Here is a 16,879-nt window from a genome sequence, read left to right as displayed (position 1 = left end):
CACTTTAAGATACCTTGGGACCAGAATAATAGGTAGTCAGTTATCTTTAGCATGTGGCATGTGGCTAGCTTTATTAACAGCTCTCTGCACGTGCTTTATGACCAGCTTCAGGCCATCCTGTTCAGACATTTTGTTTTGCTTTGTTTTGTTTCGAGATAGTCTCTCTCTGTTGCTTAGACTGACCTCAAAGGTTCTGCCTTGAAGGACTCTCCTGCCTTAGCCCGCAGAGTGGCTGGAGCTGTAGGTACAGACAGTGCGCATGGCTTTCCATAACATTTCGGAGGTTGTGAGCCTTTATATTGTATATTCAAGGCTGTAGGGTATTAAGACAAATGTTTGTTATCTCAGGAGCAAACATTAGGTCAAGAACTTAAAGATTGGGGCTGGAGAGATGGCTCAGAGGTTAAGAGCATTGCCTGCTCTTCCAAAGGTCCTGAGTTCAATTCCCAGCAACCACATGGTGGCTCACAGCCATCTGTAATGAGGTCTGGTGCCCTCTTCTGGCCTGCAGACAGAATATTGTATACATAATAAATAAATACTAAAAAAAAGAACTTAAAGATTATTTCACTGCGGGAGAGACATTGATTAGAGAAGGTACATAAGCCTGACCCAGGCTTAGGCTACATTTCAAAGAACTGTGTTTTAAGTTAATTACATTCTAACTGTATTTAGTCATAATTTTCTCTACCTTTTCTCTCTACGTATTGCTTTCTATATGAGCATTTTCCCACTATGATAATAAACTGAAGTTCAGATACAGTAGCCCCAATATAGGTGAAAATACCTGGTTTTCTTAATGCAAGAAAAGAAGAGGGGTAAGAAGGGAAAGTGGCAGTCTGGGTGTGCTCCTTTGTAACGCTGGGGGTTCAAAGCCTTGGAATTAGATTCTTTTTTTTTAATTTATTTATTAGAAATTTCCACCTCCTCCCATTTCCCTCCTACTTCCCGCTCCCCCCCCCTCTCAAATCCTAAGAGAAGTCAGGGTTCCCTGCCCTGTGGGAAGTCCAAGGTCCTCTCTCCTCCATCCAGGTCTAGGAAGGTGAGCATCCAAACAGACTAGGATCCCACAAAGCCAGTCCATGCAATAGAATCAAAACCCAGTGCCATTGTCCTTGGCTTCTCAGTCAGCCCTCATTGTCAGCCACATTCAGAGAGTCCGATTTGATTACATGCTCGTTCAGTCCCAGTCCAGCTGGCCTTGGTGAGCTCCCATTAGATCAGTCCCACCGTCTCCATGGGTGGACGCACCCCTCGCAGTCCTGACTTCTTGCTCATGTTCTCCCTCCTTCTGCTCTTCATTTAGACCTTGGGAGCTCAGTCCAGTGCTCCAGTGTGGGTCTCTGTCTCTATCTCCATCCATCACCAGATGAAGGTTCTGTGGTGATATACAAGATATTCATCAGTGTGGCTATGGGATAAGGACAGTTCAGGCACTCTCTCCTCTGCTGCCCAAGGAACAAGCTAGGGACATCTCCTTGGACACCTGGGAACCCCTCTAGAGTCAAGTCTCTTGCCAACCCTAAAATGGCTCCCTTAATTAAGATATCTACTTCCCTGCTCCCATATCCACCCTTCCTCCATCTCAACCATCCCATTCCCCCAGCTCTCCCCAATCCTCCCCTTTGGAATTAGATTCTAATCCAGTAGTAAGCATGCATTAAACAGTGCGCTGTGCAGATCACACCAGTGTCTTAGCATTCGCACCTCACAAAAAATCTCTTTCTTTTCAAGATAACGCATACGGCAAAACACTACGGCAGCACCATGGCTGGGTAGTTCGCGGGGTTTTTGCGGTAAGTCATTCCTGTCCTCTAAAGTTTGCGTCATCAGGAAGGTGTGTTTTGTTTGTGTGTTATTTCTGTTTGCTTTAGTTTTGGAAAGAAGACAAAAATTGCCAGCTCATTTATGCTTGTAGGCCTTTGGAATGTGGACTGTCAGCCATAGAGAACATCAGCACTCCCACGGAATAGCAGATTCGTGAGCGAGTGAGTGAGTGAGTGAGCGAGAGAGAGAGAGCTTCAGTGACACCCGTGCTCTGCAGTCTGTCTTCTCAGAGGGAGTGAGAAGCTGGGCAGCCATGAAGGGAGAGCTGGGTGTAGGCTGTGATTTCCAATACCACTAAGGAGAGATTAGGTCCAGCTATGAGTTCCAGCTAACGGCTCCCTTTGCTGCCCATTCTGTCAGCCCTATTCATTCTCAACTCTTGGTTCATTTTGCTGTTGCTGTTTTTATCTGTGTCAAATATTAACTGTGGGTACACCAGGCAGGGCTGGTCATCCCTTCTTAAACAGTCATTATCACAGTGAAGACACTAGATACTTGTATGCATGTTCACCTGCTACCGGCCATTTCTTCTTCCTGGCATTTTGTTTTACCTTCCTAACTTTTTAAAAATATATTTTGATTTAATCTTTTAAATACTGATCTAGTTTATATATTTCTTTCAATATATAGTTCTATTTATAAGTATATACCCACATGTTTATGGAATGTATATAATTAATTATATAAATTCATATTTTTTACATTTTGCTACAGTATAATTCTGTTGTATTTATCCATACTTAATAGATTCTATGGTGACTTTTGTTGTTGTTTGTGGTGCTGAGAATCAAGCCCTCAGCCTCATGTTCTAAACAGGCTCTATTGCACCAGCCCCTATTAGGACCATTTTGATATCATGACAGTCTAAGGATAAATCCTACTTTTAGTGACTACATAATACATCCCATAATATGTGAGTTTGTTCATAGCAGCAGCACAAAATCTCTTCACATACATTATTGTACTAAAATTCTTATTTTCTTAAAGTAGATTGCTGAAAGAATTGCCTATCAAATACCAAGCATTGCATCGACAGCTCACAGTTTAGAGCACCTGCCATGCACTAACCGCTGTTTTCCATGTTAGGGACACAAAGCTAGTACTCTCCTAACACGGAGATGACTTCCTTTCCCTGCTGTAGTCAGAGACCTGACACAGATGGAGATAGCCCATCTACTGTTGTTTGATGTTGCTGGTATTTAAGCGATGCCTGATTTCAAGCATATTGTCACAAAGCACTCGCTGTAGATGGGTCAAGTCTGAGCTTCACTGGCCTTATAGACTCATAGTTACTCCTCAGGTCGTCCACACTTTGAAAGGCTTATTGCATTTTCGAGTGTGCCAACTGGCCGATCTCAGTGGCTCAGAGAACACAACTTTCCATCCCTGGAATCTGACTAATTTGCCAACCAAGTAGTGAACCTTAATCCTCAAACGCGTCAAGTCTGAACAGACGTCAGCTTGCTGATACCCAACTGTAACTTGACCGTCCTGTTTCCTCTTCAGCCAGACTGGGAGGTGAGCTTAGCACTGGCCCTGCCTCTTTTTTCCTAGAGCGCGGGTGTGACTGGGTACAGACTTAGACTAACAGTTGCTTCCTTAGTGATTTTGAAGCCTCAGCTGTTGTCTCCAGCTTCCACTATCACTGCTAGAAAATTCAATGTAGCTCCCACCCTGGTCTATATCAGCTATGTTTGCCATCAAGATAAGGAGAAGTATGTGCACTTTTCCTTTTCTTTATACTCTAAAATTTCATGATAAGCTCTTCTTTGTTTTTCATCATTTAAATTACAGGGCCTGCCCTTCAGTACTAGAAGATTTTCTACATTGTATTTTGAATAACTACCTAATTTTCCTTTTTCTGTCTCTTGCCTTTATACTTACACTGTCTTCTGAATGTTAATTATGTGCCAGGCTTTGGTAAAACATTTTCATATGATCTTAATCTTGAAAATAAGAAAAGGAAAGTTCAGCTACCTTCTATAGTTGAGGAAAGTAAGGTTCTAGGAAGTTAAACACTTTGATCAATTCTTCAAATGAGTATGTGAAAAATCTGAAATTCATTGATACAAGCCACTCTTGCTTCACAAGTGGGTTGAAGGGACTCTCAAAGGCTTTCAAAATATATGGGGAACCATTATAGATCCTCTGCTGTCTCAGGAGAGCCAAACCTAGTGAAATTCAGAAAAGGGCTTTGGCCAGCTGGGAATAGCCGGACTAGCCAGACGGCAAGGAGAGGTGGGACGCGAACCTGGGAAGTCATCCACTGAGAAGAGACGTGGTGTGGTTGAGAAGCAGCACAGAGTGAGCCTAGGTGTCAGACCTGGTCCTGAGTATCTGAGACTTACACTAGAAACTTCATGGTTCTAATAAATTATGATTACAATATCAATACCAAAGCAAACATTATCTCTGCATTAGTTACTTGTCGCTACAACAAAATTCCTGACAGAACCAGTAAAGAAGGAGAGCAAATTTCAGCTCACAATCTGAGGATGCCATTGTGTCAGAGAGGCCATGACGGCAGTAGCTCAAGCAGCTGGTCACATGACTTCCATAGTCAGGAAGCAGAGAGGTGAATTCTGCTGTGTTCCCTTTTCATCTAGACTGAGGCCCCAGTCCATGGAATAGTGCCTTTTACGGTGAAAGTGAGTCTCTCCAGCCTTAACTGGCCCCACTTTGAAACTTACCCATAGATGTGCTCACAAGATTGTCCCCTTAGTGATTCCGTATACTGTCCTGTTGACGTTGTTGTCATCATGAGTCTACCCTCTTTACCATTGCCCATGCCATTCCATCACACAAAATGCATTCAGTCCAACTTCAGAAGTTATCATTTTATTGTCTTTAACAATTCCAAAATTGCTCAAAAGTCTCTTATGAGACACAGGCAATCTCTGTAACTTTGAGACTCTGAAAAAAAAAATCAAGTTACATTCTTCCAACATGCATAGTGAAATTACCAGGCACAAGTGAGAAGAAATCACGAAACCAACTTTAAGAGTTTAAGAGAGAGAAACACACATGCGCAGGCCTAAGGAAGTGGTGCAGGCCGGGAAGACAGTAGTTACTTCTTCAGAAGAGGGACGGAAGGAGAGAGCATGGAGTGGGCCTGTCCGGCTTTTAAAGGCTGCCTCATGCTTAGATCACGTGACCATGCAGCACGTACATCCTGTAGGGCTTGAGGGCCTGGGGTGGCTATGTAAATTGTCTGAGCACTTGATGATGGCGCGTGTGTGGCCCTCGAACCCGAAAGTACCAGCGTTTGGGTTGATTAGACATTTTGCCAAAGCGCTGGATGATGGAAACCTAATACATAGGAGGGCACAGAGTAGACATTCCAATTCTAGGAGAGTGAAATTGGGGCATAACATGGGAACATAAGACCAAAACCCAGAGGGGAAAACACCAAATTCTGTAGCTCCAAATGGGGTGTCTAGGGAACACGATGGACTCACTGCTCCTGCAGCTCTGTTACTGTAGCACATGGAGCCTTTCTCTTGAGCCACCTCTAATCCATGTCTCTAGCTTTCCGCAGTGGATATCTCATGGTCCTGGCATCTCCATCATCTTTAATTCTCCATTAAGGCTTGGGCTTCCCATTCACAGCTTTATTCAGTGGACTCCCTGGGCCTTCTTGAAGGGAATCCAACCTTGCCTCATGTAGCTTGGCCTCAGGCATTCTGGAATCTCAGTCAAGCCTGCATGACTTCCTCACTCTTGCGTCTGTCATGGCTGTAAGGCCAGTAACACAAGGACAGTATTCCCAAGTTTTGCTCTCAGCAGCAAGATGTAGCCTGACATCCCAGCATCCAATTGTACGGGCCTATGTGGGTCTTCCAGGATGACCTTGGGAAAACTTCCCTAGGTGGTAGTAGTCAACCAAAGAACCTCTTTGGTGGTATTCTCAATTTGGAGTCTCCTTTCAAATGAATTTATAATTTTTTAATTTTATATTTTTAAACAATCTTTTTTCATTTTATGTACCAGTCCCAGTTCCCACTCCCTCCCCACTTCCCGCTCCCTCCACATTCTCCCCAGCCCATCCCCCATTCAGTCCTCAGAGAGAATAAGTCTTTCCTTGGGGAAATCAACAAAGTCTGGCACATCACTTTGAGGCAGGACCAAGGCACTCCCTCCCCCCCCCCCCCGTATCTAGGCTGAGCAAGGTATCCCTCCATAGAGAATGGGCTTCAAAAAGCCAGCTCATGCCCTAGGGATAAGCCCTGGTTGCACTGCCAATGGCCCCACAGACTGCCTAAGTCACACTCTTGTCACCCATATTTGGAGGGTCTAATTTGGTGCTGTGCAGGTTACGCCCCTGTCAGTCCAGAGTCAGTAAGCTCCCACTGACTCAGGTCAGCTGTTTCTGTGGGTATTCCCATCATGGTCTTGATCTCTTTGCTCATATTATCGCTCCTCCTTCTCTTTGACTGGATTCTGGGAGCTCAGCCCAGTGCCTAGCTGTAAATCTCTGCATCTGCTTCCATCAGTTGCTGGATGAAGGTTCTATGTAATCAATCTGATTTCAGGGGAAGGTCAGTTCAGGCATCCTCTCCACTTTCTTAGGTTCTTAGCTGGGGTCAACCTTGTGGATTCCTGGCAACTTCCCTAGTGCCAGGTGTCTGTGTGTCACCCCCCCCATGTTCTCCTCTCTCTCCCCCTCTCCCTCCCCATGAATTTGTATTTATACAAGATGGAGCTTTTGTTGGGTAGGATTTTCCCTCAGGGTACCTTCCCTGTTGTCTCAGTTTTTTTTTTTTTTTAATGGTGTTAATTTGTACAATTCTAGCTGCTTTCTGGGTACTGGCCTTATCTACAAATTTGAGTTTCTTTTCTATGACAGATACCACATTTCTGCTCCCCTTTGTTCTCTGACTATAGAATCAGACGAGAACATGCTACAGTCTGGATGCTGTCTGTCTTCAGGTTTTTATTACTGTGAACAGACACCATAACCTCAACAACTCTTATAAAGGAAAACACCTGATTGAGGTGGCAGCTTACAGTTTCAGAGGTTTAGTCCATTATCATCATGGCAGGGAGCATGGTGATATGCAGGCAGATGTAGTGCTGGAGAACTCTATATTTTGTTCCAAAGGCAGTCGGAAGTGAACTGAGTGTCACACTGAGTGAAGCTTGAGCAAAGGAGACCACAAAGCCCACCCCCACAGTGTAACAAATTTCCTCCAACAAGGCCACACCTACTCTAACAAAGCTACACTTCCTAATAGTGCCACTCCCTTTGAGGACTATTTTCTTTCAAATCATCATATTCCACTCCATGGCTTGTAGCCATATCATAATGCAAAAATGCATTCAGTCCAACTTTCAAAGTCCCCATAGTCTCATATCACAACTTCAAAATTACTTAAAAGTTTAAAATTCAAAGTCTCTTCTGAGATTCATGCAATCTCTTAATCAGAATCAAAAAGCAGATCACATACTTCCAACATATAATGGCACAGGATACACATTACCATTTCAAAATATAGGGAAGAGGGTATAGTGAGGAAATACTGGACCAAAGCAACACTGAAAACCATTTGGGCAAACACCAAACACTGCATCTTCATGTCTGATGCCAAAATACTCTTCAGATCTCCAAGTCCTGTCAGCTTTGTTGACTGCAACACAACTTCTTTTTCTTGGGCTGGTTCTACTCCCTGTTAGCAGGTGTCCCACTGATCTGTTATCTCCAACTTTCTGGGGTCTCCATGGCAATTCAGGCTTCAGCTTCACAGCTTTATGTAGTGACTTCTCTACCTCCCTTCAGGGCCAGCGCTGACACATGCCTGGCCTCAGCAGGTTTCCTTAGTCTCAGAGGGAAATTCCATAGCCACTTTCTTTTATCCTTAACTCCAGAACCACATAGCTGAAGCTGCCAAATTCTGCTGGGCATGGAACATGGCTTTCTTGTTCTATTACATCTTTTCCAGCTTTCTGTTCTCTATGGTTTTCTTCACTGTCTAAGCTCAACTTGCTCTGTGGACTTGGCTGGCCTTGAACTCATAGATCCACCACCCTTTGCCTCTGGAGTGCTGGAATTAAAGGTATGCAACACCACACCTGAATATAAGATCTTCTCATTTTCTGTTTGTTTTGTTTTTCAAGACAAGGTTTCTCTGCAGCTCTGGCTGACTTGTAACTTGCTTTGTAGACCAGGCTGGCCTTGAACTCACAGAGATCCATTTGCCTCTGCCTCCAGAGTGTTGGGATTATAGGTACGCACCACCACTGCCCAGCTTCTAAACTTTTCTTTAATTCTTTTTTACAAGTTGGAAACTTAGCTGGATGGAATCTTGCCCTGAGGTCACTACTCCCTTTATTCCATTTCTAAATCTGTTTATCTCCTTGATCACAGAACTTAACTCCATTCCACATCCTGGTGTTCCTTTCCTTCTCAAATTTTGCGTTTTCTTGCTCCTTTTAGTTTATAAATCTGTTCAAGAGTGACCAGTAATAACTACCACACAACAGAGTTAATACTGGACTAAAATTTCTTCTGCCAGTGGAATTAATCCAAATCTCTTCACTTTAGCTTCAGGCAGACTCTTTAGACAAGGGCAAAAAGCAGTCATTTTCTTCACTAAAATATCACAAAAATGATCTCTAGGCAATGTACTAAAATTCTTCTCCTCCAAAATCTCAAGCCAGCCCCCAACAGTTCAAATCACTCCTTGCACTATTGACTACCATGCTCCCACTGGTATGGCCTGTTAAGCAGCTCTTAAAATCATTCCACCGCTTTCCTAACCCAAACTTGCAAATTCTAAAGTCCTCCAAACAAAAGCATGGCTAAGCCTATCTCAGCATACTCAGATCCTAGTACCAACTTCTGTCTTAGGGTTTCTATTGCTGTGAAGAGACACCATAAGCACTCTTATAAAGGAAAGCATTTAGCTGAGGTTACATCCTAGAGTTTCAGAGTTTTAGTCCGTTATCATCATGGCAGAGAGTATGGTGGTGTGCAGGCAGACATGGTGCTGGGGAATTCTTCTTCTCAATTCAGAGGCAACAGGAAGTAAACTGAGTGTCGCATTGAATGAAGCTTGAGCAAAGGAGACCTCAAAGCTCATCCCCACAACACATTTCCTCCAACAAGACCACACCTATTTTAACAAACCCGCACCTCCTAATAGTACCACTCCCTTTGGGGGCCATTTTCTTTTAAACCATCAAACTATCCTGAGATTTCCTCTGCCTAAGATATTGCACCATCGTCTTTGAGTTCAGCCTCACTCAGAGTCTCAGTACAGGCAGACTGCAGCCAGATAATCAATTTGCCAGAATATAATGTGACTGGCCTCTAGTCTAGTTCCCAGTAGAGTTCTTATTTCCCTCTGAAACTGCATCACCTGGACCTCCACTGCCCACAGTTCTGTTGGCTTCTTAATCATACAAACACATACTGGAACAGTCTACCAAGCTCTGCTTATAACATCCTAAGGCTTTTCTAGTCTGAAATTCCAAACTCTTCTGCATTGTTTCTTCAAACCAGTTCCAAAGGTCCAAGAAACAGCAGGTCAGTTTCATCAAGTAACAAGCCCACTCCTGGTATTAGTTCTTTTGTATAGTTACTTTTAGCATTGCTGCAACAAAGTATCCAGTAAAAGCAGTTGAAGAAATAGAGTTTATTTTGGTTTAGATTTTGAGTGTAGTCCTGTAGTCTGGAGCATGAGACAGTTGGTCACATTGAATCCAGTCTGGAAGTAAGAGAGATGAATGTTGCTGTTTGGCTCATTTCTTCTTTTTCTTCCGAGACTCCAACACACATAATGATGCCACCTACATTTATAGTGTGGTTCTTCCTACCTCAATCAATCTAGAAACTCTCTCACACACATGCCTAGAAGTTTGTCTCCTAGGCCTGTCAGGGTAACAATCATTATTAATATTACAAGTTTCCTTCTTTATTAGAAAAATATAAAAAAGTTATAGGAAATATACATATTGGGAAATAATAGATGATAAGAAGACAAATGAAATGTAAGTGAGATACAAATAGAGTACCCTGGAAGGCTAGACAGGCGGTGTGCAGTATCAGCATGCACATGACAACAGACAGATGTGCATACTGATTGTGAGGATGCATAGCATCAGTTACCATTAGATTGTCCCAAGTAGACCCCTGCCTTTTCTAGCTTTGAAGTGATTTGATTTGGTGCTCAGAACATGACTTTAGGCAATCTGTGAATTAGAAGGGTATTCATATTTGTTTACTCTTGCTTTCCTCAGCTCCCTACTCCTCTCCCCCTCCGTGTGTGTGTGTGTGTGTGTGTGTGTGTGTGTCTAAGTATGCAAGCGACAGTTGTGTTGCAGATCCTCACAGATAATTCTTTTGCAGTTAGCACTGAGGGCAGCACCATCCTATGAAGATTTTGTGGCAGCGTTAACCATAAAAGAAGGTGACCACCAGAAAGAAGCTTTCAGTATCGGGATGCAGAGGGACCTCAGCCTTTACCTCCCTGCTATGGAAAAGCAGCTGACCATATTGGACACTTTATACGAGATCCACGGGCTGGAGTCTGATGAGGTGGTGTGACAGCTACAGGACAGTACCTCCTAACTTCAGGGAATAAAGTTTGCTAAAGTGTTGTGTCGCCCTAGTTAATTTCCAGCAACAGCTTCGATGCCCTCCAACTCCTTTCCTTGGGGGAGATGGACAGGAGGAAGCCAAACCTAGTGCTTTTATAGAATTGTTTTAATGCGTTTGTGTTTGGTGTGTTTAAAAAAATCAAGGTGCTAAATATTTCAGTTCAACAGGCCTACTGGAAACCAAATCATAGCTGTCATAGACTTGAATAGCAAGCAGTAAGAGCAAAATCAACAAATGGACTTGTTGGGATCATACTTTGTGTTGTTCTGTTTCAGTTATTAGCTTTAGTGGACCACCCAAACCCAAGCAGTATGCAAGACTATAACACAAAGCCAGTGTTTAAAATAGCTTAGGAGCTGACTGAGCATTGGAGGGAGTATAGGCCGTTTTGTCGAAGGACTTGCCATGTAACAGTTTGTTATTCCTAGACTGTCCTGAGTGGGTCCCTTCTCTGTGACTTTGCTGATGAGAAGGGCTGTGTAGTGAAGGCATTTCTGCGTTTGTGGGAAAACACTAACAAGAACGGCCATGCCTGTTGTCAGGTGAGACCGTGGCTCCAGGAGATGCTTGAGAACAGAATAGAAAGGCGGGGTAAGTCATTTGGGGAGCACATACCACCACTCTCGTCCAGCACGTTTCCTGTGTGTTGTCTGAATGGGACATCATAGCATAAAGAGGATTCCTGTCCTACTTCAGTGGTAAAGTCTGTAATAGGAAGGTCTGCTCACTTCCGTGGAGTGTCTTGTTTCTGTTTATTTTATTTTATTTTTATTTATTTATTTTTTGCCTAGCTTGATGAACTCTCTTCAGCAAAAGAGCCAGGTAGCTTTCAAATGTGAACTAGATCACCCATGTATTGAAGTCACTCAATGTACTGTTTCAAAGAACAGAGTCCTAGAACTTACCTGAAGAACCCACATCTAGAGGTGAAATAGGAAATTTGCTGTTTGGTGACCTTCCCAGGTGATACTCAGTTGGTTGAGCTACCAATTGAATTCTAGTTTTTCAGAGTTTCCATTCTCCTGCAAGAACCAAATGATACATCCTCTAACCCCCTAGAGGAAGGGGTATCATTCAAGTAAAATAACTAAATGGAGAGTGAGTAGACCAGCAGCTTGTGCAACATTGCTTGTGGCATTTCTACAAAGAGTGACATGCTGCCCTCGTCTCCTAGTAATGAACCAAGCTGCCTAGAGTATGCATAGGGGAGAAGCCATGAGTACCCTCTCCAGGAACTGCTCCTCCGAGTAACAAGGAAGGTCATTCCAGCATAAGCTGTCCCCCAAAGAAAGTGGCCCCTTTGCCAGGTGCAGGTGAAGGGAGTGGCTGCTGCACACACTCGGGCTCTGCAGAGGGTTTTGTGCAGGGAAAGGTGCTGGCTTTGTCTTTTGTCGTCTTTAAGCAAGTGGGCGTTTCCTCAAGTTGTTGAAGCAGTAGAGTGACCACAGTGGTGCATGACATCTGAGCTACTCAGGGGTATGAGGTGGAAATATCTCTGGAGCCCAGAGTTCGGAGGTTAACCTGGGCAACATAGCAAGAAGAAGAAAAGCTTAAGTGAAGCAAGTACTTTGCTTCCATGAGAAGTTGTAGGAAGTAACCAGGAGCAGGAGGAAGGGGCTGAAATTACTAACCGTGTGCTGCTTTGCTCCCACGAGAGCTTCCTATGGATCCTCTTCCCTGGCTAGTGGAGATCTGAGGGAGGGGCTAGGGCGTAGTTTAGACCTCCTGTCCATGGCATAGCCTCTGGAGACCAGAAAAAGAAAAGGCAGCTAATCTGCTGTCTCTGAGAGTGGGTGTGCCGTCCGTGCAGTGCTAACAGGAAATTGATGCTAAGCATGGCTGCACTAAGCAGATCTGGGTGCCTCTGTGGTCTCTAGAGCCCAGGGCTGGGGCACTCAGAGAACACCTTGATCTGCAGTGTGGCTCCAAGTGCACAGCTGCCATGCAGGGCAGTCTGTTTGAAGTTCGTTCCTCCTGGATTGCTAGTTGCCTGATTCTCATTTTAGTTAAAGCCAGGCTTTGTTTCTTCTGATTTTTGGTTACTTGCTAAGAAAGGGTTAATAAGAAAAGATCCTGAATGTGCTGCCAGGGGCCCTTCCAAGAGCTCTGGCATCTCCAAGCCACCCTCACCCAACAGGTGAAGGACTGCTGTGTTTGTTGACAGAATGCTCACCTTGTCTTCATTGCTAACAACAGTTTTGGAGTTATTTTCTAGCGTACGTTTAAGAAAGGAGCTGGAGACTAGGGAAATGTGTCTCCCTAAACACTAGCAGGCTTGACTAAGTAGCCTTGGCTGACCCCTTCCTTAGGAGTACTGCCCCACCACCGTGCATTCCACCAGTCTGCTCTTCTCCCCACCCCATGAAGCTCAGCTCCACACTGCCTGGCATCAACTGTGACAAGGATTTTGTTTTTTGAAAACAAATCTGATTATAACCAAAACCTACTGAAAGAAACTAACTTGGAGGTGTGACACCATTGAGGGTGGAAACCAGCTTGTAACGGAGGCAGAGGTGATTCCCATGGCAGCTCTTGACCCAGCCTGAAAGGAAACATGAAAGGTGCTTTGAGTATGTAGTGGCTTGTTAGTATGTCTAAGTCATGCTGAGGGTGAAAGCATCATTTCATGTCACTTCCATAATGGGGAACATCATCTATACCCCCTCTTTCAGCCTTAGGGCTTTTTCTTCTCTGCTACTGAGCATTGCTAGCATTGAGCTGCACCCTCCCCCTCTACTTCCTCAGTGATTCCACCCCTAGCTCTTGTTTACCCTGTAGCAGCAGCAGCCTGGTTCAGGATCTGTTACCTACCTACCCAAACTGTCAGAGCTTCGGAGAGAGCTGTGTGCATATTTGTAGCTGTAAGGTAGAGGAAGGTCACAGTGGGAGTGCTGGGTGCCACAGGGAGCGTGCACACCTCTGCCTTTGATTATTCCTTGTACAGTTAGTGTGTTCATCTTTCAACCTGCCGAGCAGTGTTTTAGGTAAGAGAAATGTAGGGTTGGGAAATTCGGTGCACGATGTTAAATTTGGAAGTGAGAAGAGCTGAAGAATTTTTTCTAAAGAAAACTAGTCCAATTTTAAAGGTCATATATAAGGAGAGATTTCAGATAAAGCAACAGAGACGTGAGAGGGTTTTGAGCAATACAAGATAGAAGGCATTTTGGAGACTTTGTGGAGAACAGGTATTTTCTCCAGAATTTCCTGCTAGACCGCCATGTCCTGTCATATTGTGTTTCTGAACCATCAGTTCAAACCACTGCTTCTGATTTAGTCACAGGTTTGCAACAGTTTGACTCTCCACCCTAATTTCACTACCAAACATTTGTAAAGTTGAAGGTTTCTAGATGGAACCATCTAGAATGTCGTCTGTGTTGAGCCATCGTTCAGCTCAGTGATCTCATGTGTTTGACCATAGGGAGCCAGATGCTTTGTGACACTGCTCAGTCCACATGCTTGTGTGCGGCAGACCGCAGAAGTACACATGAAGTGCTGTACTGAGAAATGTGTTCTTCCATGTGCTTCTGTGTGACCTGCAGTCGCTTACTCAGGGCTATCACAGTAACGACATAACTATCCAGTAGCTGTCTGATGGTGTCTGAAGGCTTTATCCGTAACAAGGTTATAGATGTATAGTTGAGGGTCCTTTCACTGCTCACTGGCCCTCCTCGGGAATGCGCCCAGTCCAACCCCGTCTAGACTAGCCTGAAGACCATTTGCATGATTTCTTACTGCACAGCTGCATTCAAGACATCTAGGGTGTGATAAACCAGTCACTGGTGATGTCTCGCATACAGATGACGTGTGCGTTGATCTCTCTTCTCCTTTGTCTATTTATAGCCTTTAATGGAAAGGAAAAAATGCCCCTACTCTGCAAGGCGAGGTTTTCAGATTCTTGTAAATTGTAAATCCTTGAGTCCCTCCTCAGAGTGAAAGGCATTTCCAGCCAAACTGTAGGGGGCATAATATCCGGCTTGTTTTAAATGTGTCATGTATTTAAAGTGTGATCAGTATCCTCCTCTCCTTACCCTAGGTGGGGTGGTTCCCTCACCCTGTGGTGGACTACCTAGCATGGATGGCGTCATTGCACAGAACTCTGTGTGTGTGTCCACAAGTAGGTGGAGTCAGTGAAGAGAAGGGTGATGTAGACAGTGGATGAGCCAGCTTCATGGCACGAGAAATGTATGATTCCCGTGTGTCATGAGAATTTCACTAGAATGTCATTCAACAGCCCAACTACCTCATGTGAAATTGGCTGTGGACAATCTGTGTTAGGTGAGAAATGTGTTCAGAGAACTTTATTCTGGTTAATAAATTGAACAGTGTGGTGTCTCTATGAAGAAGAAACGTGTTATACCAGATGCCAAAGGCTAAACTATAAATAGATTTTTCTTGGGTTCCTTTTCACGTTAATGTTTAATCCCACAGTCTGTATCCTCATGAATGTTTGTAGTTTTGTAGAGCCACATGCCCTGAGTAAATCTGTCACAGAATCGTGTGTCACCTCCTCTTGTCTCTCAGTATTTTGAATGAACATCAGAATGCTGATAGGAAGCAAGTTAAACTACAAAAGCATCAAACAGCTTGTGGCTTCTTAATTTAATGGACCTGTACTTAGAAATGTGTTGGAGCCTTTTAGGACCAATTGTTGAGTGAAAATCTTGTGTGCAAATTTGTCTGCTTCTCTGTCCAAGTTGTTATTCTGTATTTCATGCGAAGTGGGGCAGGGGAGGGTTTTACTTCCTTTGGAGAATGTTTGAAAACATCTGTCAAATTTTTATATTCATTAGTTACAATAAACTTATTTTTAGAGTATTTTATTAAGTGTTCTTCAGAGGTTTTGTATGAGTTTTGTTTATATACCAATAATATGCATTGTTTATGAAGCTCCCATGTCACACCAGTCATCATTTCTAAGCCCTTGACTGATACTAACCATTTTCTCCTCCTGACTGTAAGCCAAGTACTATACATAGTACCTCAGGGTACAGTTAGGAGAACTGAGGCACAGACTGGGCAGCCTTTTGCCTAATTCCCACAGCTGAAGACTGGAGACAGGCTACGAACCTAGAACTGCCAGCTCCAGGGCCATCACAAAACTCTGAAGACCGGCAGCATCAGCCAGTTTAGTGGCATCTGCATTGGTGATCTGGGCATTCTAGAAAGACCAGCCCTTTTCAGACGTGGTTCTCTTCTTTGTTTTTAGAGGTATGAGCAGCAGTGATCTTACAGCCCAGCACTACTGCCAGAGCCTGGGAAGTTCTTCCCTTAGAAAACTCGACTCCAGTGAAGCCAGATCCTTGTCTGCCTCAGAAAAGAATCTTAGAACTCAAGACCTCAGAAAAGAATCTTAGAACTCAAGAGAAACAAAATTAATGTTCATCAAGCAGAGAGAAGAGACGGTGCACACTTCAGGTGTAAGGGAGGGGGTTGAGAGTTGATATTTTAGTTCCTCTTACATTCATACCAGTACAGCAAATGAGATACCCTCTGCCCATTCTGAGGTAGCAGCACACATCTGTGTGTGTAACCAGGATCCACCACTGTCATCCTTCCAGAGGCACAGAAGGGAGCCTTCGGAGCGGTGATGTTCATGTTGGTCCTGGTGACTGAGTACACAGGTTGCTTTGCAGGTAGGTAAGTAGGCTGTTGTGTGAAGCTGTCTCCCTTAGAGAACAGAGCCACCAAGTCTTTGATGATGTGTGGCCTGCCGTAGGCCATTGTTTGGCTGTAGAGTCAGAATTGTTGAAATGGTTTTAAATTTCTAAGTGTTCAAAGCCCTTCATAGATCACTCAGCTTAGAACCCTCCGCCTTCTCCATCCTCTGACCATTAGACATCATTGCCCACCCCCACATGTGCCCAAGTTCCCTCAGTCACTGAGGAAAGTAGGATGATGCTCCCTCCCACTGGCTTTGAATTAGTCCTATTCTTCTTGTCCTCCTTGCACACTTGGGTGGTCCTAGAGCCTACACTCCCCGGAGATGGTATTTAAATTACAGCTGGACTGCGGTCTGGTGGCTCCATTTAGACCCACCTGTCTCCTGATGATCTTTCCTTCAGTAGTCCTTCCTTCCCCTAAGACCCCAGAGAGAGCCTGACTGCCTCTTAAATGTTTCCAGCCGAGGTCAGTGGTGTCACCATTACTCTGGTCTCTCAGCAAGACATACCCTCATCTCCTTTCTCCCTCACTCTCTGTACCCACTTTGTCTTCAAGGTCTCCTTGACACCCACATTCCCTAAGCTGCAACATGACCTCTCAATCCTCCTCCCTCTCACCCTGCCTGACGTGTCTTCCAAACCTGGAAATGCTCCCTTAACTCCACGCCATGGCTCAAGCCCCTGCACAGACTTGGAAAGCCACACCCCTTTGCCACTCCAGGAAAACACTTCAGCCTCCCAGGCGCAAAATCCTAGCTGCCAGTTCCTTCAACACTCCTATGTGTCTGAATGA

At 44.3% G+C, this 16,879-nt stretch overlaps 1 protein-coding gene across 1 annotated transcript in view; it reads left to right on the top strand.

Moving 5' to 3' along the window:
* The window catches only part of Plekha8 (pleckstrin homology domain containing A8), a 63,407-nt gene extending 48,161 nt beyond the window's left edge, over positions 1-15,246 (top strand). Inside the window, exons 13-14 of the mRNA XM_048440379.3 lie at positions 1,735-1,796; positions 10,175-15,246. Coding sequence (XP_048296336.3) covers positions 1,735-1,796; positions 10,175-10,372 — 260 coding nt within the window. The 3' untranslated portion in view covers positions 10,373-15,246. The remainder of the gene's footprint in view (positions 1-1,734; positions 1,797-10,174) is intronic.
* Positions 15,247-16,879: the final 1,633 nt, after the last annotated feature.

The sequence above is a fragment of the Myodes glareolus genome, chromosome 6, assembly GCF_982192425.1.
Source record: "Myodes glareolus chromosome 6, mMyoGla1.1, whole genome shotgun sequence".
Taxonomy (NCBI): Eukaryota; Metazoa; Chordata; class Mammalia; order Rodentia; family Cricetidae; genus Myodes; species Myodes glareolus.
Note: the sequence above shows the minus strand (reverse complement) of the source record. Positions and strands in the feature narration are given on the sequence as shown.